General features: G+C 38.6%; 2 protein-coding genes across 6 annotated transcripts in view; one reads left to right on the top strand and one right to left on the bottom strand.

Annotated features, from left to right (window-relative positions):
• Nucleotides 1–11,416, top strand: part of LOC109712556 (protein NRT1/ PTR FAMILY 5.10-like) — a 13,888-nt gene extending 2,472 nt beyond the window's left edge. For 2 of the 4 annotated variants that reach the window (XM_020236182.1, XM_020236177.1), the window contains exons 3-4: nt 3,257–3,774; nt 3,955–4,959. In XM_020236182.1, the coding sequence (XP_020091771.1) occupies nt 3,257–3,774; nt 3,955–4,738 (1,302 nt within the window). In that variant the 3' untranslated portion in view covers nt 4,739–4,959. Of the gene's footprint in view, nt 1–3,256; nt 3,775–3,954; nt 4,960–6,893; nt 6,979–8,085; nt 8,298–8,417; nt 8,636–9,598; nt 10,075–10,410 lie in introns of those variants that run through there. The other 2 variants (XM_020236187.1, XM_020236173.1) reach the window with 2 other exon arrangements.
• On the bottom strand, nt 12,292–18,595 carry LOC109713768 (3-phosphoinositide-dependent protein kinase 2-like). Of its 2 annotated transcripts, XM_020237960.1 has the most exons (11): nt 18,396–18,595; nt 16,247–16,427; nt 16,065–16,117; nt 15,542–15,643; nt 15,334–15,445; nt 15,175–15,253; nt 14,655–14,820; nt 14,065–14,199; nt 13,670–13,824; nt 12,813–13,035; nt 12,509–12,728 (listed from the first exon to the last, which is right to left on the bottom strand). In XM_020237960.1, the coding sequence occupies exons 1-11, from the start codon at nt 18,579–18,581 to the stop codon at nt 12,645–12,647; spliced, it is 1,476 nt and encodes a 491-aa protein (XP_020093549.1). In that variant the 5' UTR covers nt 18,582–18,595; the 3' UTR covers nt 12,509–12,644. The 2 variants fall into 2 exon arrangements, with proteins under 2 accessions (XP_020093556.1, XP_020093549.1); XM_020237967.1 differs by lacking the exon at nt 12,813–13,035 and having other exon boundaries at nt 12,292–12,728.

The raw sequence follows: 19,068 nt of genomic DNA, 5'->3' as shown, positions 1-19,068 counted from the left end.
GATACCCACAGGGTACAAAAGTGAGAAGAAGTAAAATCACAAAAAGGGTATTTGAAGTTTTCCTTTTATATATTTTAAACAGGGTTAAAAAGTTATTCTATAAAAAAGAATTACACTTTTAACTTTTTAGCAATGTATATGAGAAAGCTCAGTGGTTTAAGTTTTTTTTTAAATAAAAAAAAAATTTGCGGACCAACTTGCAATATGGTCCAAGGACTATTTGTATTTTAGTCAATTTTATTTTATTTTTTTGAGGTCTAAATGATTGGTGAGTTATTTGGTTACCAACTTTTATCCTATGAGCAGAATTATTGTTATTATTATTAAGAGAAAAAAAAAATCCCCAAAAAAAAGATAAAAAGAAAAGTTTTGGTTGACAAGTTATCCGGACAAGTCCACATGCCAGGTGTGATTAAGAAATATATGTCCTCTAATTATTAATTTATTTTAAAAAATTTTATTTATTGATTATACACCTTTGTGTAGCTGTATCTTTAAAGATATATATACATAAAAGTATGATTGCTTCGTGTTAAAGCATATTTGGATCTGTCATAGGATATAGTATTATTGTTGGATAATGTATTATTTACACCGTCTTCGAGTCCGTTATAGGATATAGTGTTGTTTGATAATATATTGTTTAAGTAGTGTTATTAAAAACAAGCATTATGTTAAAACATCGTTGTGCCTCTTTTGTTAAATCACTCGATTAGAATTTCTATTTTTGAGATTCAAAATCTCATTTTTCGTAGCCACAGCAGCGAAATCTGTAGCATTTTTTACTCTTATCAATCACTCTTCTTAAAGTATTATTAATATTCTACGCTAGATTATGCTTTTAGCGATAAAGGTTGTTTTATATGATGTTAGAGTAGAAGATCATGAGCTTTATCCCCACCAAGTTTCTTTAATTTTCTCTCATTTAATTTATCTAAATTTTAGATCTATCAATACATCAATAAATTTTAAATATAAAAATATAAAAATATTGTTCTTTATAAACTTAATCTTTTTGAATATTTTACTTTTTGAATATTTTATGTTCAACTAATAATAACAACAAATAAGCAATGCCAAGCATGCCCAAAAATATTTCCATCATAGAGGTGCATTAAAGGGGCTTCTGCTTTAGTATCAGAATAAAAATTGTAATCGTTACCGACCGTCCTAGAGCAGGTGGCAAGGGGCTTGGTGGTTGGTACCTGAGGTCCCAAGTTCGAATCCTAGTTGATTCACATTTACAGCTAAGTTTATTTCTAAATGAAATAAACAAAGTGGGTAGCGTGCTACCTATCTCTCAAAAAAAAAAATTAATAATTGTTCTTGGACATCTCTATCAACCAATTTGTCCCCCAGAACAAGTGGTTCATTGATGGACCACATGATTTGATGCTGTAACCAAAAAGTTTGGGGTTTCAATGTGTTTGTTCTAGGAAAAGGAGAAAATGATGTTGGGCAATGTTGGCCTCGAAAACAAGTGTGTCAATTTTCATAGACTAGTTGTATCTGATATTTTCGAAATCTGATCAAATAAGGATTGAAAAATATTGTTGGATTAAGGATTACCGGTTCAACTAGTAGCGTCAGTATGACATTATAGAAATATTATTACTATTTTAAATTTTTTTATGTAGAAAAATTTACATATTTTACTATTTCAGTAGCATATTTAATTATAAAATACTGGTTTCTAAACCAAATTAAGTAGTTTTCAAATTGGGTTATTTACATACACGTCCCTACAAACATAGTGAATTGCGGAAATATCCCTGCAAAACGAAAACTCCATAAGTTGTCCCTATAAAAGTCCTAAGTTATGCAGATATGTCCCTGCCGTCCAGATCTGTTAGAAAATTTTCGTTAACCACGGTTAAAATACTTAACCATGGTTAATTATACTGTAAATTGACGTATTTACCCTTCTTTCTCTTCCTCCTCTTCCTCTTTCTTCTTCTTCGCCGCCGGCGAGGAGATGTGGCGGCGACGGCGGCGCAGTGGCGAACCCTCTTCCTTCTCCTCTTCCCTCTTCCTCTTTTCCCTTCTTCTTCCTTCTTCCTTCTTCCTCTTCCTCTTCCCTCTTCTTCGTCACCGGTGAGGGAGAAGAACCTCGTCGGGGTCGGCCTCGGAAAGGCGGGCGGGTTTCTGGACGAGAAGCTCGAGGGCGTTGTTGTCGACGAGGGCGGCGACGAGGGCGTGCGCGGGGTCGTCGTGGTCACCGAGGACGTCGGCATTGGTGAGGTCGGTGAGGAGGGAGACGACGTCGACGAGGGAGGGGACGGCGTTGACGGCGACGAGCTCCGGGTAGAGCTCCGGTGCCTCGGCGTTCTTCCCTCTTCTTCGTCGCCGGCGAACCCGACCCCGCGCCGCCGCCGCCGTCGTCCGCTTCGACGGTCCGAAGAGGAAGAGAAAGAGAAGGGAAAGGAAAACTTTTGGAGGAATATATTTGTGAGGGTAAAATGGTCATTTCACGAATCTACTGTTAAAAAATAAACAGATCACTAACGGATGTTAACCGGAGGGACATATCTGCATAACTTAGGACTTTTGTAGGGACAATTTATGAAATTCCCGTTTTGCAGGGATATTTTCACAATTCACTATGTTTACAGGGACGTGTATGCAAATAACCCATTCAAATTTTACTTTTTAAAAAACTAACCTGTGTTAATAGAAAATAAAATTAACTAAGTTAATTTTAAGCCGTTGAATTTTAATATAACTTGATAAAATAAATTTGGCCTGAATCAAACAAGACTGATTCACCGGTTCGATTGTTGAACCATCACTTCAAATGATTCAAAGCGGTTTTTAAGCTGAATCACTGTCGGACTGGTTGTCAAGCTCTTCAATTATTGTACTATTGACCATTTGATGAAGCGTATAGGACTGGAAAAACTCAAAAATGTTACATCAGAGGTGTAGGAAAGGATCTTTTAGCTAAAGTTTCATTCATGTCCTTATCCTTTCTATTTTCACTGTGTTGTCCCCTTCTTTTTTTGTAGCTGTTACAATCTTAGGACCTAGCCAATTGAAAATATCTGTTTGCTGTGAATAACATGAAATTGCAGAAAATTGTTGTCATTAGTTAAAGGTGAAAAAGTGAAAATTTTCATGAATTATATGAATAACTTATAATAACTAAAAAAATTGTATGATCAATTTGTTCTAGCATGTACTATCCTAATTGTGTGTCAATTTTGTTGTTTTAAGGATGACTCAAAAAAGATTGTGTGCTCGAAACCGATTTTCGCAGGGCTATGGCATGCTGACTCTCTCTTCGACGGTCCCGTCTATCCGCCCTCCGGATTGCACGAACTCTGCGAATCCCTCGGCGTGCCATCCGTCGCCTTTCCAAGTCGCATTCTTCTACTTCTCCCTCTACCTACTTGCCTTTGCTCAAGGCGGCGACAAGCCGTGCGGCCTTGCATTCGGAGCTGACCAGTTCGACCAAAATGACCCTAAGGAGTGCGTCTCGCGGAGCTCCTTCTTCAATTGGTGGTACTTCGCCATGTCCATGGGCATCACCATCGCGGTTATCGTACTAAGTTATGTTCAAGATAACGTCGGTTGGGGCCTCGGCTTTGGAGTCCCCGGTATCATTATGTTCTTGGCTCTTGTTATCTTCTTGCTCGGGACGAAGACGTATCGATGTTATATAGTGGAGAAGGAGAGCCCCTTCGCTCGAATCGGCAAGATGTTTTTGTCATTGGCGAGGAGTTGGAAAGCGAGCCTTCTTCGGCCGAGAGAAGACATCGAAAGACAACAGACCAAGTATGTTCACTTACATCACCAAAATTTGATTTCTCGCAAATTACTTATGAAGAGGTGATGTGATAGCTGAATCAGCTGCGACGTCAGTTCTATGTTAGGAAAATCAAAATGGCGCTCCGACTTACTTTTTGACAACTTGCGCAAACCAATTTCATTTTCTCCATGCACATAATTGTGTAGATCTTCGACATCGGAAGACGAATGTGAACAAAAACGGATAGACGAAGCCAAAGGAGTGCTCCGATTGTTCCCGATATGGGCGACTAGCTTAGTTTACGCCGTCGTCTTCGCCCAATTGACCACCTTCTTCACCAAGCAAGGGAGGACTCTAGATAGAGCCATTACTTCAAGCCTGCAAGTACCGCCCGCGGCTCTCCAAAGCTTCGGAACTCTCTCCATCATCGCCTTCGTCCCGCTCTATGATCGAATCCTCGTACCCTCAGCAAGGAAGTTCTCAAAGGTGCATTCGGGCATCACCATGCTTCAAAGAATCGGCGCGGGGATGGTCGTGTCCTTGCTCTCGATGGTGGTAGCAGCTCTCGTCGAAACGAAGAGGCTCAATACCGCTAGGGACTCCGGCTTAATCGACGAGCCAAATGCCACTGTTCCAATGAGCTTTTGGTGGTTGGTTCCTCAATACGTGCTTATCGGTATCGCCGACGTGTTCACCATAATAGGGTTGCAGGAGTTCTTCTATGATCAGGTTCCCGATGGTTTACGAAGCCTCGGTCTCGCTCTGTGCTTGAGTATATTGGGCGTCGGGAACTTCATTAGTAGTTTCCTTATTTCTGCGATCGATAAGATGACGAGGAAGAACGGAGATAGCTGGTTCTCGAATAACTTGAACCGTGCACATCTCGACTACTTCTATTGGCTTCTCGCGGTGCTCAGTGCTTTGGAATTGTGCTTGTTCTTATACTATGCGCGGAGTTATAACTACAAGAAGAAGATTGCAGTTTTGTGATCAAATCAAACACTATGTTGGCGCCAGATTTTATTAATAAATGGCCATTCTCAAAAAAGAAAGAAAAAAAGAAAAAAGTAAGTTGTTGTAAAATTATAATCTTTATTCATATTTGTACACTAGTGTTGTAGTTCTTTGTTTATATTAGGGTAAATTTCAAATACCACTCTTGTGGTTTTGCACTTTCTCACTTAAGTATCATGTGATTTAAAATGTATTAATTTAGTATTCTGTGATTTTATTTTTCTCTTTTTGTTAATCCTTCCTTTAACTTTTCATTAAATCATATACAAAAAAACATCAGATATCCTATCTATAATTTATCAAATATTTACAGTACCTTTTAGTTATAACTTTGTCATTGATTTAACGAAAAAAATCTAGTAGAGTGGATAATAAAAAGAGAAAAATAAAATCACGGGGTACAAAAATAATATACTTTAAAATCACATAGTACTAAAGTGAGAAAGTGCGAAACCACAGAGGTGATATTTGAAGTTTTTCCCTTATATTATCACTGCAATTTCCTTTGTAAGAAGCAAAATATTCTTGTTGTATCGCTCTAACGCTATCTGTTTTATAGGATATGATGTTTTATTGTTGTAGATGCTAATGCACTTGTTGTTGTTGTTTTTTTTTCTCATTTATTTTTCTTTTCGTGTTTAATTATGAGAGGGTGTTAGTTTATCCTCTCCAAGTGGATTGGATTAGGGCTCATATTAAATCCAAACGAATTTAAATCAAAACCAAGTGGAAATTTATTTATCTTGTGATTAATTAGATGGAAATTGTAATTATAAAAGAAGAAGCGCATCTTTCCACAATTCCACAAATGAAATTGCCCTTTTATACTTTAGCTTCTTCTCTTTTCGCCCGGTTTAGGGGCTATTTGGTTTCTAAAAAAAGTATGAATTTGACTGGAATTGGACTAGGATCCTAGGTGATGAATCCACTATTAGGCCTGAATTGCGATCCAACCTTGTGGCGTTTAGGGTAAGGGTTAGCGGCTTGAAAGCATCACAACGGCCGGATACGATACGGCGGAGATGGTGTAACAACGGAATGTTTTCGGTCAAATCTGCCTACCGTATGTTAAGTGACGGGGGGTTGCGGGACGAACGAGCTAGTAAGATTTGGAGTCTCCGAATACCTCTTAAGATCAAAGTGTTCTGTTGGCTTGTACTCAAAAAAAGGCACCTTACAGCTGATAATTTTGTAAAGAGAGGGTGGATTGGAGATGCAGCCTGTGTGCCGTGTAGGGTACACGAGGAGACTGTGGACCACCTGTTCGCACAATGCGTATTCATCAAGTTCATCATGATGATGGGGACTGAGGGCATTCAGGCTACGGAGTTAGGAAACGATGTATCACACATCTGGGATAGGTGGAAGGTCAAGAAAGGACAGCATAATGCGAAACATAGCCTTCCGGAATTAGCTGCGTGCTGGTGGACCATTTCGAAGGCCAGGAATGACCTGATTTTTCGAAACATCCAACTAGATCCTATGTTGGTCGTACGCAAACTAGTACAGTTGCGAAAATCCTAGGATATTCTCCTCCGTACTTAGTTGAAACCTTACCACCGTCTTTCTTTTTCTTTTTTTTCTTTTTTTTTTTTGGCATTTCACTTTCGCATCTTGCCTGTTTCTTTCTCGAGGCTCTGGATGCCTCACCTTTGTAGGCTAGTTCATACATTCAATGAATAAAGCAGGTAACGCGCTACCTTCTCTCAAAAAAAAAAAAAAGTATAAAATTTTTTTAAACGAAAAAAGTTCTTCTTACAAACTATTTTTCAATTTGTATCCGTTTATTTGTTTTCCAAATTTTATAGAGACCGATTTATTCGCCTTTTTTAAAGTGAATAACATAAATTTTTAAAAAAAATAATATGAATGATGAATAGAACAGTTTCATACGAGCGACGAGACGATTTCTCCTCCACTAACTTTTTTTTTTTTTTTTTTTTGTTGAAGCCCCCCTCAAGTATGAACAATTTTTTAAGATGACAGGAACTAACATGCGATATAAGCATAGTACAGGGGTATCCGTACATTTTGTCCCTCGCCTCATCAGGATATAAACACTGTACGAGACAGAGAGGGGAAGGGATAAAAAACGATGGATTCGGAGCCGCTCATCCTCGCGCGATCAGAGCCGTTGATCGGGGTCGTGGACTACCTCGGCCGTCCGATCGCCCGCTCCCGCTCCGGGCAGTGGACCTCCGCCCTCTTCATCATCGGTAATCCCCTCCTCCTGATTCGATCTCAACCGTCCGATCCCCATCGTACGGCGGCGATGCAGGAATAGTCTCCAGAGCTATTTATTTATTTATTTATTTGTTTATTTAAAAAAAAAAAAAAAGTAAATGCCTACAATTTCGAGTGATGTGATTTTCTTTTTCAGTACAATTGCTTATATATATCTTTGAAAAAATTTTGACATTTCTTATTTATGTCACCTTATTTATTTCGCTGGCTAATATAAAAGGGTAATCTGTAAAAAACTTTCTTATAAATATTTATTATTTTATTTTTTCTTTCTAATTTTTAAAAATATATATTTTATCCCCTTCAATATTTCAAGCTGTATTTAATCCCGCTCTGTCAGATTTTTATCAATATTCAAAAAAAAAAAAAAAATCTAATTACTTGTAACATTCTAATAGTCCCACGTCCGATGGGAATGGACTTGTCATTGAATATATAAGAAGATTCTACCATAATAATAATAATCGGACTTAAGTATTTTGGGTCGGTAGTTTTAGCCCAACAAATTATTATTGATAGCAGGTCAGGTCGTTACATTGGTTGATAATAACTGAATTTAAGTATTTTTAAAAAGGAAAAACTTCAAAAACTCCCTCTGTGGTTTCGTAGTTTCTCACTTTGCCCTCCTGTGGTTTAAAGTGTGTCAATTTGCCCCCCTGTGGTTTCTTTTTTCTCTTTTTCATATTAATTTTATTATTTTTTTTTCCTTAAATCAGTGATAAAGTTAAAATTAAAGGATACTAAAGTGAATATTTGATAAATCTAGATAGGTATCTGAAGTTTTTTTTATATAATTTAATAAAATATTAACGAAAAAACTATCGAAAAGATAAAAACAAAACCACAGGAGGGGCAATTTGATATATTTTAAACCACATGGAGCAAAATAAAAAACTATGAAACCACAGGGGGGTTTTTGAAGTTTTTCCTTTTAAAAATTAGAGAAAAAAATAAATAAAAGATATTTAAATTTTTTTTTTATAACTTAGCCATATAAAAATATTCTTTTAAGATTTTAAGTTTTTTTAAAATATACTTAAAATTAAATTTTATTAGTAACAGTCGTTGTCTCTGTGAACGTACCATACCAATCATGCAATTAATGATGCAATTAATGAAGAAAGATTGAAAACTCGAAGAGAGAGACAACAAAGGAGTGTCATCAAAAACAGTTTCAAGAATATTTCGACTACAATGAACAATTGCATCAAGCAGTTACAACAGATCACAAAACAGTAAGATGCATGTGCAAAGTTACATTTGAGATCAAGGATGGATCAAAGAAGAAGATGTATTATGTATTTTTCATCTGCAATTTCTACAAAAGTTGGAAATCTCAGAAATCTTGCTGCTGTTGTGCATTCAACAAGACTCGAACCTTTCGTGATATCTAACGCTGTGAATCATGCAGGTGTGGAGATCACGGAGCGGTTCGCGTTCTACGGCATCTCCTCGAACCTTGTCATGTACCTCACAGGGCCCCTCCGCGAGCCCACGGCCGCTGCCGCCGCCGCCGTGAACACGTGGTCAGGTGCCGCCTCTATGCTCCCGCTCCTCGGTGCACTTCTTGCTGATTCGTGCCTCGGGCGCTACCGCACCATCGTCCTCGCCTCCCTCCTCTATGTGCTGGTGCGTTTTCGCTTCGACACTGTTCCATTTCTCTGGTTTGGCATTTGCTGTAACCATATTTTTTATCTGTAGTAGATTGCATGAAGCATCTTTCTCTATGAGACTACGACACCGATGTTGTTGATTCAAATACTTTCGCTTAGTTCTTGAACTTTAAATCTCGTTTGAACTGTGCTGCAACAAGATTATATTAATAAAATAACTTCTAAACCGCCATAAACTTTGTCCGGTTTGCAATTCGCCATCTGAAGCTTAAAAGTCTAGATACAATTCATTGCTATCAGCCAACTTTTTTAAACAGTGGTTAGCATTTCTCATTTTGTTCTAGGATTACTGTTGAGTTACTGTCACATATGCCTCGGCTGATTCTAGTTCGTATTTCACATTTTGCAACGCTTAATTCACACTTACTATTGAAGATCTGTGATCGGTTAATGGCATAAACAGTTAAAAACTACCTCTTACTTTTCTTTCTCTTTAGGGCTAAACATCTGACATATCAATAATAACTGCAAACCTACATGAACTCAAAGAGGAATTTAGCCCTGCAGTTCATTTAAGATATCCGAACCCACTAATACATCCGTATTTCAATGAAAACAAGAACTTCAATCAGCGCCAGCAGGTGCATACAGAACATGTTAAATATAAAAATATTTAAATACCGTTCTCTAACAGCTTAAGTTTTTAGAGTACAATAATTGTTTCACATGGTATCAGAGCAGAAGGTTCTGAGTTCGAGTCACGCCAGACTCCTATCATATTAATTCTCCCATTTAATTCAAGCCCATGTCATGGGCCGACTAAAAAAGTCTTGAGCCTAGACGTGAGGGAAAGTGTTAAATATAAAAATGTTTAAATACCGTTCTCTAGCAGCTTAAGCTTTTAGAGTACAACGGTTGTTTCACAGAACTAATGTTATGTAGGACAGCATAATTAGTATCTGTTTTATGGACTCACCAGGGCCTCGGCATGTTAACCTTCTCATCAGTCCTACCATCCAAATGCCAAGAAGCCGTTGATACTGGTAGCTGCGGCCCTCCGGCTTTCCAAGTTGTTTTTTTCTACTTCTCCCTCTATCTCGTAGCTTTCGCCCAGGGAGGCCACAAGCCGTGCGTCCAAGCCTTCGGCGCCGACCAATTCGATCAGAACGACCCCAAGGAGCGCTTGTCGAGAAGCTCCTTCTTCAACTGGTGGTACTTCGGGATGTGCGGGGGCAACATCTTCACCGTAACAATCTTGAACTACATTCAAGACAACGTCGGTTGGGGACTTGGGTTCGGAATCCCGTGCATCGCCATGTTGATCGCGCTCGCGGTATTCTTGCTCGGGACGAAGACATATCGGTTCTATCCTTTGGAAGACGAGAGCCCCTTCACACGAATAGGCAAATCATTGGTGGCGCTTGCTAGAAGCAAGCGAGGAACGGCGAACTCGAAGTAAGATCGTCTTGCAATATACCTGACCGCCTCGATCTCTCACACTTTTACAGCTTGCTGCTAGAACTTTCAGAAGTTGGTAACATTTATATGGATAATGTACTCGTTTCAATCAACCACCAATCTCCTAACTCTCATCGGTTTTCTGTGAACCGCCATTAAGACATGATTGTGACGTGACCGTTAAAAGTAGACTGATTGTTCTAGCGGTTTCCTTCCTATAGAAGCGTGATAGTACGCATTTATCCTGCATGTTAGTATACATGTACTTGGATTTATAGAGATTAGCTGAAAAGTGCTTTTTTTTAATTATGATGTTGTGGTATTTTATTGTAGGACATCAAATGAATGCATTGAGAATGAGGATCATGCCGAGGACGCTAAAGAGGCACTTAGACTGTTTCCTATATGGGCAACTTGCCTGATATATGCAGTAGTTTTCTCGCAGTTTTCGACCTTCTTTACTAAGCAAGCTAGCACCTTAGACAGGAGGATAACTTCAACACTCCAAGTACCGCCAGCCGCGCTGCAAAGCTTCATCAATGTATCGGCAGTTGCTTTTATCCCCATCTACGATCGACTAATCGTACCAGTGATCCGGAACTTCTCGAAGATCCCTTCGGGAATCACCATGCTTCAGAGGATCGGCATCGGGATGGTCATGTCTCTTCTCTCGATGGTCGTAGCCGCTCTGGTGGAGATGAAGAGGCTCAAAGCTGCTTCTGATTACGGCCTGATCGACCAACCGGATGTGCCGATTCCCATGAGCTTGTGGTGGATAATTCCGCAGTACGTTCTGGTCGGAACCGGCGATGTGTTCACAATGGTCGGGTTGCAGGAGTTTTTCTACGATCAAGTGCCTGATGCATTGAGGAGCCTCGGATTAGCTCTATATCTAAGCATTTTCGGCGTAGGGAGCTTTATCAGCAGCTTTCTTGTGACGGCGATCGACGTCGCGACGAGGAAGAGCGGAGAGAGCTGGTTCTCGAACAATCTGAATCGGGGCCATCTCGATTACTTCTACTGGCTTCTCGCCGGGCTCAGCGGTTTAGAACTGGTGTTTTATGTTTACTTCGCGAAAGGATATGTCTACAAGAGAAAGGAAAATAGCATTGTTAGGTGATATGGTTGAAGAGTTGAATCTCTCTTTTACGAATCGCGAAGTTGTCGCAGTAGCATATGTAAAATGTTATGTACTTGCCTGGTTGCTGTAAAGAGTTTGCAATTGGAAATTTTGCATCAACATCACAAGATTTCCGCGAATTTCCCATTTTTTGGCAAGCATGTGTAATTGCATAAATACCCTTGCATAATTCAAATATATGTGGAATTAGATGAATAATCCTGCAGAGTTGGTATTTGCATGTGTAACTATAGAGAATTCTGTTTGTTCGCCTGCGTGCGCTACTAAAAGGAGTATTTATGCTCTCTTTCTTTTTTTTTTTCTTTTATGTGCATTACTTTGCATAGGTATTTGCACGATTTCGTATACTTGCGAGGGCATGAATTCATAAAACCCCATAAAAAGAGGAGAGAGTAAAGAAAAAGGCCAACCAAAGCATATTGATTTACCTAAAAATAATTGGAAAGAATAGGAAAAAGTTGTGGAGAGGTATCCAAATCACAACTTTAATTGCTGAAGCATTCGCGGAATAAATCAACACGATATTTGATTCACTTGATACAAGGTTTTTTACGATTTTGATCACACCCACCAGTACGGGTCATATCCACTATGTCATACCACGCTGATATAACATCGGCACAATATGTGTTCTGTATAGATAGCATAGTCCAGCATTTTCTTTTCTTTACAACTTGCAAATAATTATTTCAGCAGTGTCGAAAAGTTGATAAAAATATATAATAAACAAGTAAAGTACATGAGGGGCGAGGACAATAAATATTTCTTGTCATGTCAACAAACAGGGATTGATGTGATTGGTACAGTACATACCATGTCGTACCATATCATACCATACCATATCATACCAGCAAATTAATTTTCGACATGACCATGTGCTGCAACACTTAAATCTTTTGGCTTGAGCTAAACCACAACAAAAATTTTCACTATGACTATGAAACTCATTTAGCCTTGTAAGGCACAGCAGTGAGGATAATGAACAATTGTTAACTCCACAACAAGCTCTTGTAGTTCATCATTCTCATAATTGACTGAAAGTGAGAAGAAAAAGCAAGATGCGCGAGAGTTGATATCACAAAAAAAGAATTTGATTTTGACAAAATTTGCAACAAATATAAATTATACATTAAAACATAATATACTTTCAAAGTCGAGTCCGTCTCATTTCGATTTTCTACTCTCCCTTCTGCAATCACATTAGTCGGCAATTTCACTCGTTCAAACACAATATCAGCTGCGAATCGAAAAAGAGAAAAAAAAAAAAAAAAAACTTCGTTCTAAATCAATCTGTGGAAGGAAAAAAATAATAAAAAAAAAAAAATCCATGAGCTTTTGTATAAATTTGTAGTTTTTTGAAACACCATCGAGCATTTCTTGAAATGCCTTTGGTGCTGCAGAAGTCCTTTTCCAATAAGTATGCGATTCAGCAGCGTTGGAAACCTTCGATCGCCTTCTTCCATTGCCATGCACGCTGCTTCGCATCTTCAAATGACAAAATCTTCTTCGGCTGAAATCAAATGGGACTTAGCATTCACTAAAAGGCCAGATTGTTCCTCGAAAAAAGAAACTGGAATATTTGAGAGGACCTAACCGTGCATATCTTAAAATGCGAAGTGTTCGTTACTTGGATGGTTAGATCAGTTGGGTTATCAGACCAGATTATACTCCCCTTGGCGACCATCTTGGAAGGATCAATACATATTAATTTAGGTCTGTTGGTGAGGATCAGTTGCACTTTCTTGCTTGTTAGTTTCTGAATCTTCTTTAGCTTCGAAATCATGACGATAGACTCACCAGGCTCAAGAAATTCCTGCCTACAGTTGTAGTAAATCATGCAAAAGAAAAATGTCACAAACTTTGAGCTATTGTAACACCCGAATAGTCTCACATTGGATATGTAGGAGAGTGTGAGGCCTTACATGTGACGGTCAAACTAAAATTAATAACTAAGCTTAAGTATTTTGGATCGGTAGTTTGAATCCAACGAGTTAGTACTAGTGGCTTGAGTCGTTACAGTTGGTATTATAACTGGTCTACCAACCGAAAGTATGAGGTGGGCCTCATATCGCTTGGTGATTACGTGTGTGATTGGGTTGATGAGAATATCAAGGCCTAAAATAGGGAGAGTATATAATATCCCAATAGTCCCACATCAAAAAAATATGAGAAAGGGTGAAGGGCTTATATGTGAGAGGCAAACTAGAACTAATAGCTTTAAGCATTTTGGGTCGGTGGTTTGGACCCAGTGAGTTACTAATGCTAATGAGCTGGATCGTTACATTCCAAGATACCAACATGAGATAATTAGATAAACCATAAAATCAATGAAAACTACATAATTCATTACGACTTTTAATGTATAAGATATAAGATCAAAGGCAAAATCAATAATATTTACCTAGCAAAGAAACTAACAGTGATTGCAAAGAATAGCATTTCGTGACTCACCATTTAGAGTCGAACGAGTCGATCGAAGTTAGCCTAGACATGTGAGATTGTGTTTCAGAAGAAGATGGGGCACAATTATTTCCTTCAGGGGCAGCACTATGACTCGTTGGAATATTCAGGTTCCAAGTAGAATCCTGATCCTCGTTCTCACCTGCCTGAGATAGGGAAAAACAGTTGGGGAGTCGTCCAATTTATCCGAGAACTTTTTTCTCTTTTGACGGAATATATGAAGGAAGTTGGTTTCATATTAGAACAGGTTATCAGAAGACGGGAACTTTTTCAGAAGAATTAAGCTTCTGAAAAATTCAGCTTTGCACGGGTATATATGTAAGTAGATCATTTTGCAAGGGCGTGAATGTAAATATTTCTAAACAAAAAAGGCAAAAACATTATACACTTGTATCCACAGCGAGCTTTGGTGCAGGTGCTTTCCGTATATTTTTCCAATCAATTCCCCTAAAGAAAGGATGCTTCTTGAGAGCATCATAGCCATCCGGTCCAGCACCCAGCCTTTTGCTCGGATCAGTATCCTACAGTTAAAAGACGATAAAAGATAAGAAGTTAGCAGTGTGTTGCAAGAACATACATTATACGCCACCAAAAGATATAAAAAATTTCACAAGTAACCCTGCAGGTTGGCATTTACATGCTAGGCCCGAAAAACTTGGAAGTTGGCATTTACATGCTTGTCCCTGTTGGAGGTAACTACAGAAAAGCAGTTTTGCTTATAGTACTGTTGTCAGGGGAATGTACACAAAAACCAACTTCGCAGGGTATTTTTATGTGATTTTGCATATTAGTATCAGTGTATATGCACAAAAAACCCCTCATTTTTCTGCATAAAAATGAGTCATTAGACAAAAAGTTGTTATTGACTGAGCAGGTAGTTCATAAGGGATAAAGGGAAGTTATAAATGCACATGTGTATATGAGAGAGAAAGAAGGTTGGTAGGTTTGCCATTGAGTGAAAGCATTTGGTGCTCACCAGTAGCTTATCAATTAAGTCTCGCGCTTCATCTGAAAAATACTCGGGAAATCTAAGGTCCCTAGCAATGATTCTCTGAAAAATAAGCCATTCACTAGCATCTTTGAAAGGAGAAGAGCCGGATAGCATTTGATATAAGGTGCACCCAAGGGCCCATATGTCATTTCTGTTACAATACAAAAAAAACAAATCATATATCACTGATAATTCCAGTAGAAATGTAAAAGCAACATAGAATGTGATACAGGAAATAGAAAGAGGTTGATAAAAGTCCCCATTTATGAGCTCAGTTTAATTGTAGTAGTAGCGTTAACGACTATATCTATCTCGCAGTTTTCTCAGATAGGATCATAAGCGCGTACAAGGCTCTCACTCCCCACAACATTTTTCTTTCTTCTGAGGTCAAACAGTCCAAACATTTGCCATGATAATTTAAAATGCAGTTATCATATCAAACTATGATGAAAAGATCCAATAGAGTTACGTTGCCACGAAGTTACCAAAGATTATTATTCCTTACCCAAAAGTCGGTGGGGAAGAATTGAGAACTTCTGGAGGAATATATGCAGCTGTTCCCACAAAAGTGCATGGCTTTTCATCTGAATTGGGAGCAGAAAGAAAATGTTTACATAACTCCCACTGACCTAATCAATCCAAACTGTTTTGATATATGTTATACCATTAGTTGCAGCATCCGGAAGAACTGTGATTCGAGCATCCCTTGTTGGTTTCACACTACCAAAATCAGCGATCTTAATGTGCCCATCTAAAGTAAGCAATAAATTCTCTGGCTGGTATAATCAAAATTATAAAAACAATAATAATTCTGTTAATGAAAAGAAAAAGGTAATTATTTTAAAAAAAGTACATATTTTTCTTCGATGTACCTTTATATCCCTATGAATTATTCCTACACCATGTAAAGATTCCAAAGCATCAATAACTTCTGCGGCATAGAAGCGAGCTTCATCCTCGGATAGACGACCTTTCTGCGACCAGGTGAATAAGCTAAACAGAAAGCACAAGAAGTACTACAAGAACTATGTAATTTAGAAATTATTTAATGGCCAGGTCCTCTTTAACCCTACTAGAGCTTCTGGAGAAGTTCAAATGCTCTATTGAGTGCACTACTAGCATGTACATCAAAAACACCTTAACAACTACCGCATGTACATCAAAAACACCTTAACAACTACCACCTGCAGTAGAAGCAGAAGTAGAAGCTTCAGATTGGAGCTTTTTCTTTTTTGGGCTTAGAAGCTCATTTTAGCTTCTTGCCACAATGTCAAGAACACCAACATTCCAATTCGCCAGCTTAATTGCTACTTTCCCAAGTATAGCAGCTGATCCAAAAGCTACAGAAAAAAGGTACTCAAGCTGTTCCACACGCTAGGGCAAAAAGGCACTTACCCTGGTAATTTGGTCAAAGAGCTCTCCACCTTCACAAGACTCTAGTGCCATGTCTGCTCTTAGTAATATCATAAAAATAATATTAACATATACGAAAGGTCGGTTGGCTTCTACAAAGCTAATAGATGATGCACCACAAAGAAAAACAATATAACTTAGAAACAATTACGATATAGTCTTACAAAGAGAGTAAGTATCTTGAAAGGTGAAACATAATCTGATGATTCCTGGATGATCTAACTGGTCAAGTACGATACGCTCCAGCTTTACATTAGATATCTTATTTTCCTTTGTAATAAATTTCTTGTCCATAATCTTTAATGCATAAACATTTCCTGTGTCCTTCTTCTTTGCCCTCACTACCTGCGCGTAAATATAAGAATAGAAATAGTCCGCAAATATGAAGGCTATAAACAGGCAAGGGCAACAAGAGCAGGTAAACTACCTGTCTTGGAAACAAAAAATGCCAATGCTTAGCTGTTTCACTTTGCAAAGACACTAAATGACAATAACAATTGGGACAACATCTGCTTAGCATTCTCCAAGGAAAATTACATAACAAGTTAACTTCTATGAAAGCCGACTTCTTAATCTATACAATCCATGATAGTTAAAATAAACAAGAGTGAATACGATGTAATTTTGTAGAAAAGGAAACATTCATATTAAATTCTTGTGCACATGAAGTATTATGTTATAAATATTTTGTATCCTAGCTCATGAGAAGAGCATGCCATTCCGAAATTATACACCCAGAAGTTCCATAGTCCAAGACATAGGTAGGGTCTTCATCAATATATTATACATTCTTGATTATGTCGTTAGCAAGAAAGAGACGAGTGTGGAAGAGAGATCCTGCTAGCTTATATAGTAGTTTGCGGACATGTGCAAATCATATAACCTCATACTTAGCATATGACAGTGTCCAAAGAGAAGGATGTCCCTGAAACATTTAGCATATATAATCAAGAAAGCAAGTTTCATCAAAGATCATTCTCTTTCTATTCAGAGCTGATGACAAAATCACTCAAGCCATGCAACTCTGCCCCTAGCATTTCAGAAACTCTACTAAGCTGATATTAATCTCCTGCTCATTCAATTCATAATTGAGACCCCTAAGTGCTTATTAATTGAGAGATTAGTGACATTGCAGAGGCAGCTTTCTCCACATATGACCAACTACAAATCGTGATTAATATAAAGAACATTGCAAGGTCCTCTTGCTACAAAGAACATATTCTTGACTACAACAAAAGAATGTGATTCCATTTAATCCACTTAAGTCAGCATATTTTAATCTTCCTGTTGATTCCATCACGTAGTTCTGCAATATATCATCCCAAAAAGGTGATCAACACTCAAATGATCCAAAATCCACTCCAACAAATTTTACTTATGAAAATGCAGAAAACAAATCTTTCTTCCAATATCGTAGATGTAAAACTCAAACTCAAACTTGTTCTTTTGAATCTCAATGTACCATTCAGCTTCATATCATGTTTGGAATGGTTCAACAACATATTTCTTGCCACTTGCAATATTAATCTCCAGCTCAATAAAAACACTCTTTTAAAGAAAAGAAATTTAGTAGGACGCATCCTATAGGACAACGGGTTATGAGCCATCGGATAGCATTTTACCCATACTTTCAGAAGCACGTAGAGTACTATCCGATGGCTTATACCTTCCTTGTTCTATAAGAGACGCCCTGCTAAATTTTTTTTTCCAGACTTTAATCCTCTCCCACAATGTTAAATAGCTGGGCCAATTTGGGTATTCCCTCAATTCCAAGTCAAACTTAATGAGCTAGAGAAAATCCAATTTATAAAAAAATGAATCTCCAGCCAAATCATGCATTCCTCTTGTAAGCATGACATGATTCCAACCTTCCCCCTCATTTTCCCACAATCCTCTTGGTCATTCCATAAAGCCTCATCCCGCATTCATCAAAAATAGAAACCAAATCATCAAACACCACACTCGACAAGCTCCCCTGGAAATTATAAGAGACCCTCGAGAGAAATCCATGTATTCAAATAATCCACAAAAAATCTCAACTTTGCACCAGCATTAAATCATCCCACTAACAATCCAAACCTGATAACATCACAAAATCGAAGTTCCTAAATACGAATCTATAGCCAAATCTCATCCTATGATTTCTATTACCCCTCATCAAAATAAAAAAATAAATAAATAAAGCTCCAAATTTCCATTTGATAATCCAAAAGAAAGCTCTTTAGAACAAACCCAAGAAACAAAACGCACAAATTCAAACATCCACAACGAAAACACCCCAAAAAAATCGCTCAAAAACACAAAAGCTCGCACCTTTGAGTAGGATCCAACCCCGTAGATCCTCCCGAGCTCGAAATCGTTGATGCTGAACTGCTCCTGCGGGGCCCTAAACGCGATACTGTTCGTCCTCTGCACGCTCCCTCCTCCCTGCTGCACCCGCAGCTTCGCCTCGAAATCCTTCTCCATCTCCCCCTCTTCTCCTCCTCCCCCCACCGCCATATCCCCCCTCAACCCCCCCTCCTCCTCGTCCTCCTCCTCAACCCTACTACCAAACCCTCATCTCCCTCCTCCTCCTCCTCCTCCTCCTCACGCCCTCCAATGGCGCCTCCTCCTCCTCTCCCTCCCTCTCCCTCCCTCTCTCACTCCTAAAAGCGACACGGCGCATCCACCGTTAGAGGAATCGAACCTCGCGAACGCGCCCCCGATGAGGGGCCCTCCGAATCCCTTTTTCCCGGGGGGTTTGAGGATTTGGGGGATTTGGGGATAAGGGATTTGGGAATTTTTGGGGGAGGAGAGAGAGAGAGAGAAAGAGCGAGAGAGAGAGAGAGAGAGAGAGAGAGAGAGAGACATCGCACATGGCGTTTAATGATGGTGGTGGCGGGGCTTAAACTTTTTCTTTTTTTTAACTTTTTTTTATTTATTTTTTTTCTTTTGGAGTAATTTATCACCAAAATAAAAAAAAAATGTAGGACTTTGCTTTTTTATT

This window comes from Ananas comosus, linkage group 1, assembly GCF_001540865.1.
Source record: "Ananas comosus cultivar F153 linkage group 1, ASM154086v1, whole genome shotgun sequence".
Lineage (NCBI taxonomy): Eukaryota > Viridiplantae > Streptophyta > Magnoliopsida > Poales > Bromeliaceae > Ananas > Ananas comosus.
This window is presented reverse-complemented; position numbering and strand designations above follow the sequence as displayed.